Source organism: Erpetoichthys calabaricus, chromosome 17 (assembly GCF_900747795.2).
Source record: "Erpetoichthys calabaricus chromosome 17, fErpCal1.3, whole genome shotgun sequence".
NCBI classification, from domain to species: Eukaryota; Metazoa; Chordata; class Cladistia; order Polypteriformes; family Polypteridae; genus Erpetoichthys; species Erpetoichthys calabaricus.
This window is the reverse complement of record NC_041410.2, coordinates 48,545,039-48,557,184: the sequence shown is the minus strand read 5'-3', so window position 1 is coordinate 48,557,184 and position 12,146 is coordinate 48,545,039. Positions and strand designations below refer to the sequence as shown.

The 12,146-nt window shown below is 44.3% G+C and overlaps 1 protein-coding gene across 2 annotated transcripts; it reads left to right on the top strand.

Moving 5' to 3' along the window:
• Nucleotides 1–1,727: 1,727 nt before the first annotated feature.
• On the top strand, nt 1,728–10,477 carry ints14 (integrator complex subunit 14). Of its 2 annotated transcripts, XM_028823219.2 has the most exons (12): nt 1,728–1,850; nt 2,947–3,177; nt 3,280–3,387; nt 3,487–3,642; nt 3,720–3,838; nt 3,924–4,066; nt 4,197–4,289; nt 4,388–4,532; nt 7,748–7,881; nt 7,996–8,114; nt 10,013–10,078; nt 10,160–10,477. In XM_028823219.2, exons 2-12 carry the CDS (start codon nt 2,956–2,958, stop codon nt 10,409–10,411), a joined length of 1,557 nt encoding a protein of 518 aa, XP_028679052.1. In that variant the 5' UTR covers nt 1,728–1,850; nt 2,947–2,955; the 3' UTR covers nt 10,412–10,477. The 2 variants fall into 2 exon arrangements, with proteins under 2 accessions (XP_028679052.1, XP_051776350.1); XM_051920390.1 differs by lacking the exon at nt 3,487–3,642.
• Nucleotides 10,478–12,146: the final 1,669 nt, after the last annotated feature.

Here is a 12,146-nt window from a genome sequence, read left to right as displayed (position 1 = left end):
CTGTCGTTTCTGGCTATAGCCGGTCTCGGCAAGCACCTAGGACGCGTTCTAGTGGTCAGGGCGCATTACTGCAACCTCATTAGATAATCCTGCGTTTATTTTGTTTAGAAAAATATGTCCGGATCGGAATACAAACAAATGTTTTGTTGTGCGCCTTTGCAGCGCCTGCACTGTCTGTTCTCTGCACAGCACAATCTGTTGCCCGAAAAGACCCTGGGCAACGCGACATTTATTTAAACACTCAAAGCAAATGTCCGATTATATTGTTTTATATTATTTTCGCATACTAGAGATGTTTGTGCTTAACAACCTACGCAGTCCAACAATAACACGAATTACAACGACAATGATGATGATGACGCCAATAATAATAATCGTCAAACTGTTGCATAGAAGAGGAGAAGTAAAATTAAACGATCAAAACGGCAAAAGGACTGTAGCTCATGAGTGAACTGCCAAAAGCTTATTTAACCCAAACTACGATCGTCTCCCAAATGGACAGACATTAAAACGTGTGTTAAAATTTGCAAATATTGTGCTCTGTTACTCACCACCATCTGTGCGATTCGCTCTGGGCACGCTAAAGCAGCTGTGCGTTTTTTGGATAGGTGGATTGCGTTCTCTGCATACACTAGCATGCGGTAAGCGGGAATTGTGGGTAAAGATTCTTATTTAAAGAAAATAATTATATTGTCAATTTCACTGAATGTTGTCATTATGCTAAGTTTTCAGTTTATGTTATCCATTTAAACGACATGTATATGTAGAATGTCACCATCAGCAAATTGCACAGATTTGCTGGTGGTTTAAATAGCTAACTATAGACATTAAACTACGATTTTAGCAATAATTGAAGTGTTTACTTTTTAATTTACATTTTTGAGACATATTAAAAACAATAAATAGAGATACTAATACAACCCGTTTTCTTCTTATTTTCTGGAATGGCACCCCTCAAGAGCGTACTTTTCTGACATTGTCATGTAAACTGAGGTTGCTATAACAAGACTTTCTCAAATTGTAAATTCGAGTTCCTAAATACATTGCTGCCCCCAGTCCAGTCTCTGTGTCTCACCATACAGGTCAGGCAGCGATGATTCCTCTCAAAGCAAAGGGGCGCCATTTATAACTTTACCTAGGACAGCACACATCTTAGAATCAGCTCTGCCAAAAAGAATCTCCTTTCACATTTCGGCTTTGAAATGTACACATAGTTCCTGATATTTTGGGAAACTTGACTTAGTATTTTTACTTCCTTTTTATTTTGTCGACAGCTTAATTTGAATGCAATAAGCAGGAAACTGGTGAAGCTTTGAAAAGTTCAAAATTACTGAATATTAACACAAATGATCACACTTCGTTATCAAGTTAAACATATTTGCTCCTTTTTTATAATGGTAGCGTTGTGCATAACGATAAAACAATCACTGCAAACAGCAATATTCAAATTAAGCAAACCCAATTTTTTTGTCCCGATACCGCGATGCATATTAGTTAGTGGTGGTAGGCAAACTCAACCCACATGCAAGCAACTTCGATAGAACACTCTCACTCAGTCCTAACTTCCATGCCATAATAGTTTATATTATGTTGCAGTTATAACACCAGCTTCTCTCAGGACAGCAAAATACTAGCACGGGCCTCAAAGAAAAGCCCCCCACGACACCGCGGCATGCGACTGAAAATGCCAGCATTTCGATGACCCTCGGTAGGAACTAAAGTTTGGTACAACTTGTTTCCGCTCGAACAAGTTGCGCCGCGGACTACAAGAAAAACACAGCCCTGAAGCGCGGCGCTGAATTCTGCCGATCATTGATTGATTGAATTCCTAACAGTCCGACGGACCCAAGGTGATGTGTTGTAATGGGAAAGAGTGTCTTTCTGCAGTTGGATGGGGTGCAAGGTGCAAACAGTGTGCAGACTCGTACGTTTAGGATTCTCAGTTGACTGCATAGGGAACTGCCGGAGAACTGGCCAGTAGTTCGGAAAACGGCAAACTGACGTGTCCAGCTTTCGGGTGTACGAAGAATGTTCATCAGTTAGAAGTAGGCAGAGATATGCTTAGCATTTTAGCAAAAGTTGCATGTGTGAGTGGACGGAGGATTTGGCAGAATCCTGGAGTGAGTGTTTGTGCAAGGGTGTGTGAGAGAGAGAGGTGTGACCAAAAGACCGGTCAGAACTGGGGATCGCGGGAGAGGTGGCTCACTTTATATGGAAGATAACTCCTGTCGAAAATAAATGCAATTCAACATGTTAACTACTTTGCAGTGCACTGCGCATGCTCGTGTTGCAGTTAATGTTGGCGCGGTTTGATCGTGTCATAATTATACAAATATAAAATTATGAGCGATTGTTTCCCACCACTGCACAGCAGGTTCGTGTCCGTTTAAAAAGCATGCATTTTGAGTCGTGTCCGTTGATTGCATATCATAGGATAAAACAAAGGAAGCTTGTTGTATTTTGCTTAGCAGCTACTCCGAGTGTATTACATTTCAATTTAAGGCCATTCATTAATTGTGCCAAAACCGAATGTAAGTAAATGACCAAAGTAGCGTCCCTGGGCATCTTTCAAAAAAGAGTAGGGCGTTTCCCAATGTCCTGGCTAAATTGCCCACCATGGCCTGGGTTTTCTGTTACCCTGAAGTATCCCCCGTCTCTGATTGGCTGTCTCTCTCAACCCATCACCACCTAATAGCTAATGTTTGGTGAGCGTACTGGCGCATAAATGGTTGCCATCATCGGAGTGGATGCTGCATGTTGGTGGCTTTTTCCCATTGTCTATGTGAAGCACTTTGATTAGGCTAGAAAAACGCTATACAAATGTATTTTACTGTTATGATTATTAATTACATAAAGGTAGTCTGGCTTCTTGTCCATTTCTGTCCCATTGGGCACAAACCAGAACATTAAAATGTTTGTTTAATGAGATTTGTCTTTCTTCTTCAGGCCGCAGCCATGCCGACAGTGGTACTGATGGATGTGTCCCTGTCCATGACTCGCCCGGTGTCCTTGGATGGGGTTGAGGAGTATCAGCGCAAGAATCTGGCTGCTCATGGCCTGACCATGCTGTTTGAACACATGGCAACAAACTACAAACTGGAGTTCACAGCGCTGGTGGCTTTCTCATCTCTGTGGGAGCTTATGGTCCCCTTCACGCGAGACTACAACACACTGCAGGTGAATTCTTATCTAGTCATTCCTCCCTTTCAGAGAGAATCTTGTTGTCTGTTTCTGTATGTTTGACCACAGCATTCACACTTACCTTTCCCTTTGGTGTAGGAAGCCCTGAGCAGCATGGAGGATTACGATAAGACTTGTTTGGAAGCAGCTTTACAGGGTGTGAACAACATTGTCCAGCAGGAGTGGGGTGTATCCTGCCCCTGCCAGGTAAGCCATAGTACAGCCTGTCTGTACCGATCACCAGGGCCAGTGGGAGAAGTGGAGGGAGAGCAGTGCTTAATTGTTGATCACACTTGTTTTGTGTAGATTGTTCTAGTTACAGATGGTGCTTTGGGGATTGGTCGAGGCTCGCTGAGACACTCACTGGCCACTCTAAGGCAGCGTGGCGATGATAAGAAGTTTCCCCTTCCCTTCCCCTTCCCATCCAAGTTGTACATTATGTGCATCGCCAGCCAAGAAGAGGTAGTCACCACACTTGCTGGGGTGGGGCTTTGGACCACTGGGGTACACACTGACCCCGTGTCTATCTTTTTCTTCAGCTACAAAGTACAGATGCTCTGGACCTCCTGGAACAACTGATCACCTTAAATGGCAACGAGGGCCATATTTTCACAGTTGAAGGGCCACTGTGCTTGAAGAATGTCCAGTCCATGTTTGGGTCAGTATGATTTGGATTGGGTCACAGAAGCAGAACTATGCCAGGACACTCATACGTTTTCTTTTTTGTGTGTGTGTGTATCCAGCAAGTTAATTGACCAGGCGTACTCCCCTTTCCATGCAGTCCTAAGGTGTGGCCACCTGGCATCAGATGTGCAAGTATTCCCGAGACCAGAGCCTGTGGTCACTGATGAGGACGTGGACCCTATCCAGAAGAATGTCAGTTCAGGTCAGCCTTTGCCTAGGTTGTCTCTCTCTCTCTCTCTCTCTCTCCCTCCCTTCCCCTTTCCCACCTTGTGGTTTTTATCTTTTCTGGTCAACCATAAAACTTCATTCATTTATTTGTTTCTTTTTAACAGAGCTGGACATCGTAGGATTTGTAGAGATAGCTGACATTTCCAGCCCACCAGTTCTGTCCAGGCACCTAGTACTGCCCATTGCTGTAAACAAGGGTAAGCAGTGGTAAAGGGGATTTTCTACACTACTGGAAAGAAAGTGGTGATGTACTCTGTTCTGGGAGGCCAGCTGATTATGTTGTGTTTTGTTGCAGAGGGAGATGAGGTGGGCACTGGCATTACTGAAGACACCGAGGATGACAGCTCAGCCAATCAGATAGCTGGGAAGAGTCCCAATTTCTGTGTCCTGCTACATGGCAGCCTTAAAGTAGAGGGTATGGTGGCCATGGTGCAGCTGGGGTAAGGGTAACCATGAAAGAGGCACTTGGTCTTTTTTGCGGTCATATGCTGACACACAGATTCAGTAATGAAACAAAGGATAAATATGATGGCAACATGACAGATGTAGCAGATATGGTACGCAAGGGGCTTACTTACGTAGTGTTCAAATGCCATTAAGAGGCCTAACAGAATGTAGGGTTATATACTGCAGCACGCTGTGTAGAGTACAAGTGAAAGGAGGTTAGGCTTGAGCTTTATAGCATTCTAGTGAGGCCGCACCTGGTGTGCTCTGTGCAGTTTTGGTCTCTGGACTACAAGAAAGACACAGCAATGCTAGGAAAAGTCCAAAGAAGAGCAAACAGCCTGATTCTGATTCCAGCACTACAGGGTATGAGTTATGAAGAAAATTTAGCTGAGTTGAACTTTTTCTGTTTCAAGCAAACAGAGATAAAGATGTGACATGATTTGAAGTTTTTAAAATTATGGAAGGAATTAGTACAGTAGGTCAAGACTGCTACCTTCAGATGAGCTCTTCAACAAGAACTTGGGCACAGAGATGAAAACTTGTTAAGGGTAAATGTCACAGAAACATTAGGTTTTTCTCACACAAAGAACCATAGACACATGGAATTAATTGCCAAGTAGCATGGTGGACAGTAGAAACCTTGGGGATCTTCAAAACACATTATTTTGGAGAAAATAGGTAAACAGGAATGGTGAGCTTTCTTGGGCTTAATGGCCTGTTCTTGTTAAAACCAGAAAGCCAGCGATTCTCGAAAGAATTGCAAATCCAAGAATGGCAATCACCTCATGGAGGGTGGGTGCGTCCTGGGAAATGTCATTTAATTAAATAAACATATTTGTACTAAAGCGGTTTCTTTTTGGAGCTGGGACACATGTGGTTGTGGTGTTTCAGAAGCGTGTTGTAGGCGCCTTGTTTCCATCAGGACGTAAATGCATGACAATATCGCGGTGAAACGGAGGCTCACCGTTATCACTTTGAAACACAATTGCCACTTCATTAACGATGGGAACATTGTATCGTCTCGGATCCTGTCCTTTGTCCTTTATTAGCACTAAGACAATTGTAGTTGGTGCCACACCGTCCGCCTCTGCTTTTGTATTGGCTTCTTTTTCAACCTGATGTAGCATTTTTATAGAGTTTGCTAATGGGTAATTGTTTATGACTTCAGCTACGTTTCTCATTATTAGCTCTGTGGTTGATATACTGCGTCATCTAGATGTAACACGTACATTTGGGCACATTTGCGGTGGTGATTTGGCTCAGGGTGCACTGTTCCAATCCGATGCAATATTTGTCAACACACGCGAAAGTAGTATGGGCCATTCCCAGGGGGGAAGCCGGTGCGTGATGAAATATCATGGAGGGTGGGTGCGTCCTGGGACAGTTCATTTCAACGCGCTTCTGTTATTGTTTTTCTTCATGCAGTCTCGTTTTTGTTTTTTTTTATGGCTGTATCGTCGTATATGCGGTGGTGTGGCCGGTCGCGTCCGGGCAGCTGTACAACCTGGCGTGCACGCTTTACCTGAGGTTTAGTTCACAGGTCGTAGGCATGGTAAAGTTTCCATTTAATTCAATAACCCCATTTGAACTAAAGCTGTTTCTTTGTGTGGGCGCTTTTGTTCATTGTTTTTATCCATGTTGTTTGGGCGCCACCTACTGACTCTGGGAAGCCGCCGCGTTTTGGGAAGCCGCAGCGTTTGACTCTGGGGCGGGTGCCACGGCGCAGCACGTTGTGTTATTTGGTTTTGGGCGCCCCCTACTGACTCTGGGAAGCTGCTGCGTTTGACTCTGGGGCGGGCGCCGCCGCATTTTGGGATGCCGCTGCGTTTGACTCTGGATTCTGGGGTGGGCGCAAAGGCCGCAGTGCACATGCATGCGTTTGACTCTGGACTCTGGGGCGGGCGCCAAGGCCGCAGTGCGCATGCACCTCGGTGCGTCCGCCGTGCATAAATTAACTGTGGTTTAGTAAGATAGATCCTTCCAGTGTTCTAATTTATAATTCACACATTGGGGAGGACTGGTGTTAGCAATTCATGACTTGGGTTGCCACATCTATCTGGCTGACAAGGTGACCCATTAAGAGCAGAAGAGGGAGTTGGAGGTTGCTGCAGGCGCTGCCAAAGAAAGTAGTGCTTTTATTTTGTGTGAATGTATATACACGGATGAGCCAGAACATTACAACCACCTGCCTAATATCCTGTTGCTCTTCCATGTACCTCTAAAATCTGTTGAATCATGGACTCTGTAAGAGGCACCAGGATATCAGCAGCAGCTTATCTAGCTTCTGTAAGTTGTGATGTGGAGCTGCAGCAGATTGGATATGTTGTTCCAATACATCTCGGGCATGCTGAATTAGATTAAGATGTTTGGGATTTAGAGGCCAGGGCAACACCTTAAGCTCTACATCATGTTCTTCCAACCATTACCAAACAATTTGTGCAGTGTGGCAGGGCACACCATCCACCTGAAAAATGGCAGCTACATCAGGGAGTACTGTTTTCCATGAAGTGGTGTACCTGGTCTGCAGCAATGTTCAGGCAGGTGGTACACGTCAAATTAACATCCATATGAATGCCCAGCCCAAAGCATCGCACTCCCTCCACCGGCATGTGTTCTTCCTATAGAGCAGCCTGATGCCATCTCTTCCCCAGGTAAATGACGCATATGTACCTGACATATGTACCTGACTGTCCACATGCTGCAACAGAAACCAGGATTCATCGGACCAGGTTTCGTTCTTTCATTGATCCAAGGTCCACTTCCATGTTCAGGTGCAAAGTGTGGACAATTTTGACATTAGGCTGGAGTTAGCTTGAGCACTGTGACTTGCCTGGGGCTACACTGCCCTATAACCATCATTAAAATTATCTGTGATTCTGCCACAGTAGCTGTTTCACGCATCCCCCTTTTAACGCTGGATCTCTAGGATTCAGAAAGTTGTAGCCTTCCTCATTATGTTTTGCTATGTAAAGATTAGCCTATGCCCGGTGACAAAGAATGAACAAATTATGCCCAGGATGGAGCATGGTGGAATTAAGTTTTCTGTCCAACAGTGAGTTTCAGGTTTCATCAGGAACAAGAATAATATTGCCTTACTACTGCCACTGTGGTGCAGCATATAGTCACATATACAGTAATGTGACAAGCACGATTGTTTCAAATAAAATTCTGAACAGTTTCTGTCTTCTTTCTTTTTTTTCCTTACCAGGCCTGACTGGTATGGGATGCTGTATTCACAAGCTGACAGCAAGAAGAAGTCCAACCTAATGATGTCACTTTTTGAACCAGGACCCCAGCCACTCCCTTGGCTGGGCAAGGTGGCATTACTTGGGCCAATATCAGGTACAGGGAGCTGAGTGTCAGCTTTGTGGGAATGTGTGCAATGTGCCCCTCTTCTCTCATTGGATGTCAGGATTTAAAGCCACGCTGCTTCAAAAGCTTCCTTTTTCATTTTAGATGCTAAAGAAAACCCATATGCTGATGATGACAGTAAAAGCCCTTTTCCTCTGCAGCCGAAAAACAAACGCAGTTACGCACAGAATGTAACAGTGTGGATCAAACCCAGTGGGTTACAGGTAAAGGTGATGTAGTGTGGTCAGCACTAAGGTGGTATTATTGGTTGTTTGTGCCAGTGGTGAGACATTGCACAGGTTCCCATTCCTCTTCACATCCTCACACACAGAGCCTCCAACTCAGTAAGTGGCACTTGAACTCAGCTGGATGAGCTGCTACTAACTGACTCTATGGTGCTGGGTTCACGACAAAACTCCCTGTGTGAAGATAATGTAAAACAGAGGGGAAGGAAACAGCCATTTTTCAGGGAGCCTGCAGCTGTGTAATATGATACTCCCACAGTTGCAGTTTAGAAGTCGGAGACCCACTTTTTCCAGAGGGGAGAGAGATATTCCCTTTAGGTCAACTGGATGAGCTGCCTCCTATTGACTCGGAGACCCCAGGTTCACACCAGCGTTAAATGGAAAGGGATGGAAAGTTGAGTGATTTGAGGCTTCTTAGTAGGGTTGATTTGTTCCTTTTCTGAAGAATCACTTGAAGGAAAACAACAGGACCAGGTGAAATGCCTGTGCAAGAGTTTAGGGGAAGAGGGAATAGATGTGTTGTGGGATCTACTGCAGAATAAATGAACAGGAGAGAATACCATAGGAGTGGAGGAACAGTGTGATTGTACCCATTTACTGTACAAGGAGGAGGGAGATATTCAGGACTATAGAAACTATAGAGGGGTGAAGCTGATGTCACACAATGAATATCTGTTGAAAGGGTCATAAAGAGAAGGCTTAGGAGTGAGTCTACCATAGTGGAGGAGCAGTTTGGTTTTATCCCAGGGAGAGGAACAGATGATGCAGTCTTTGATTTAAGATAGTGTATACAGAAGCATTAAGAAAAATAAAAAAAGGTTTGCATATGGTATTTATCAATTTGGAGAAGAGTTATCATCGGGTGCCATGTCAAGAGGTCTGGAGGTGCATGAGGGAAACGGGAGTATCAGAGAAGCATGCGAGGATAGTCTAGGATACGTATGAGGGAGTGAGGACTCGGGGTAAAAGCAGTGTTGGGGTAACAGACAAGATCCCAGTTAGAGGAGGTCTGCATCAGGAATCTCCTTTAAGTCTTTACTTCTTTGACCTAGTTATGGATGTGTTGAGTCTTGGGATAAAAGACCACCAGGTGTAGGCTTCACCACAAAGGAGAAAGTGGAGAGGAAGTTGTAAAAATGGAGAAGGGCTTTGGAAGATTAAAGATTAATAGGAAGAAAATAGTAGTATTTGAGGTTTAATGATGATCAGGATTCAGAAGTTAGTCTACAGGGAGAGCTATTGAAAACCGTGAATAAGTTTAATTATGTGGGATCAGTTGTGACCGAGGTGGAAAATTAGATGCAGAGATAACTCACAGAGTGCAGTGTGGATGGAACATTTGGAAGAAGTTATTAGGAGTATTGTGTGAACGTTAAAGGTGAGGTTTTTAAGAGTGGTGAGATCAGAGATGATGCATGGAGGTGAGAAATGGGGGCAGTAAGGGAAGTGCAGGAGAAGAAGTGGGATGTGGCAGAAATGAAAACATCGCAATCAATTTGTGTGGAGTTACAAAAAAGAACATGAATAAGAAATTTGATAATCAGAGGCACAACAAAGGTTGAAGAGATATCTAAGAAGATACAGAAAGGCAGGTTAAATTTGTGTGGACATGTCATGGGGAGAGTCAATGAATATGTGGGCAAAAGTGTGATGGAAACAGAAGTACAGGGGAAGAGAAAGCGGGAGAGGCTGAAGATTAGGTGGGTGGTTAAAATAAAAGAAGCTTTGAAGAAAAATGGTTTGACTTGGGAAGCCATATGAAGAAAGCTGATCGAGTACATTAACCCCACACAGAAGTGGTAAAAGATGAAGAGGAGGAAGAAGACTTTCAGACAGCAAGCCCCTGGTAATTTCTGTCACTGTTTGTATCTTGACAGACTGATGTGCAGAAAATCCTAAGGAACGCTAGGAAGCTTCCAGAGAAAACACAGACGTTCTATAAGGTGAGTACTAGGTCCTGTTTGTGGCAATATTATTTCTATGCCAGAGTGACTAGACATCTTACACTCTTGTTACCATCACAGGAGCTGAATCGCTTACGCAAGGCAGCCCTGGCTTTCGGATTCTTGGAACTACTGAAAGGCGTGGCAGAGCTGCTGGAGAGAGAATGCACACTACTGCCCGACACTGCCCACCCAGATGCTGCCTTCCAGCTTTCTCATGCAGCCCAACAACTGAAATTAGCCAGCACTGGAGACTCCCAGTATGCAGCTTTTCACCAAAACATCATGCCACTTCCCACAGACTTTTCGGGAAGCAGTGGGGACAGGATTTAAAGACTGGCTTGGCCAATTTGTAAATAGTAGTTTATCAAAATTAAATAAATTTTCTTTTTTTTTTTTATTAAAAGAAAATCCCATTTTCCCTAGGGTATCGGGGAGCACATAGATTTCTGGCTTCCTATACCCTTTTCTTGAGCTAAAGGAGTCTCCTTTGGTACGATCCTAGTCCTAACAGCAGTGCAGTGCAGACCTGTTGAACTTGTGTCTGCACATGGCATAAAAAAGGGTGCAGGATCAGAGCACCTGGCCAAACACTGTCAGTAAAGTGTCCAGTTATGGCCATGTCACATTTGATGACTTTTCCAGCAATTATTAGTTGTAAATTCATTTACATTTACAAGTCAGAGGCAGCTGGTGTCATGCTCCCATGAGGCCAGTGGCATAATGTGACATGCCTAGCAACTCACTACATCTAATCTGAGACAGCAAAATCAAACGGGTTCAATTTTTTTTTTTCTTTTCTGTACTCACCGGGGTGGGCTCTGTGTGCAGGGATGCTGATAACCAATGAACGCTCATCCAGAAGTCAATAATGCAGTGATGAGGGAAAAGAAACAAGGAGGCTTTGGACATCCATATTACTGAGAATGGTAAACCGGAAGGCACGGACCCAGGTACATGGCGATGGACGCAGGAGACATAGTGCACAGGCGCCTACAGCACGCGTCTCATAAACCGCAAGCGAAGTCTGATCCACCGCGAACGAAGGAGTCGCAGCTCAAAAACGAAAGAGCTCAACTAACGAAGGAGTCACGTCTCAAAAACGAAATAGCTCAACTAACGCCACACAGAAAAGAGGATTCTGCACTGCACCCCAGAGTCAAACGGAAGACACTACAGAGTCCGCAAAGGTCCACAAAGATAGTACGAAAGGCGCCTACAACGCGCTTCTGAACTAAACGTCCACACTACACAGCATGGTCCGGGTAATAAGAATAAACGAACTCTCCGTATTAAACGTTCGGCATCCTCACACGTCCAAACCATATAGGCATATGTGAATCACATTACAGTGATGCATTATTAACAGTACAACCACAGAAAACGCTCCGTATCAACAGTAAGTGCAATTATCCATATTACTAACGGTAGACAACGGATAACTAATGGAGTCATGGTCATGGCTCCAAAACAATCCAGCTCAACTAACGGAGCTACAAAAACGAGCCCGCACGGATAAAAAAAATAAACATAGGCACCTACAACACGCGTCTGAAACCGAGGAAGCAAAACTGTCTCGGCTCCAAAACCAAACAGCTCGACTAACGGAGCTACAAAAACGAGCCCACATGGACAAATACAATGAACATAGACACCTACAACGCGCATCTGAAACTGCGGAAGCAAAGCAGGCACGGGTTCAAAACGAAACACCACAACTGACGGAGATACACAAACGAGCCCGCCTGGATAAAATCAATGAACGCAGGCGCCTACAACGCGCTTCTCAAACAACACAACCAATGGAGTCACGGCTCCAAAACAAAACATCTCAACTGACAGACATACAGAAACGAGCCCGCCTGAATACAATTAATGAACGCAGGCGCCTACAACGTGACTCTCAAACAGCAGAGGCAATACATAAACTGCAAAGAAAGGAACGACAAACAGCCGCTAAACAATTCCACCAATTAGCTGACAACGCATTCTGTAATGAGTCCACTATTAATGAACATTCATTAGGATTAATGAATATCACTTGCTGTCATTGTCATTTACTTAACTT

Excerpts from the sequence above, each read along its gene's own strand:
- ints14 (XM_028823219.2), top strand. The coding sequence starts at position 2,956 with ATGCCGACAGTGGTACTGATGGATGTGTCCCTGTCCATGACTCGCCCG. Across the intron at positions 4,533-7,747 it reads GTGGCCATGGTGCAGCTGGG|GCCTGACTGGTATGGGATGC; the intron begins GTAAGGGTAACC and ends TTTCCTTACCAG. Across the intron at positions 10,079-10,159 it reads AAACACAGACGTTCTATAAG|GAGCTGAATCGCTTACGCAA; the intron begins GTGAGTACTAGG and ends TTACCATCACAG.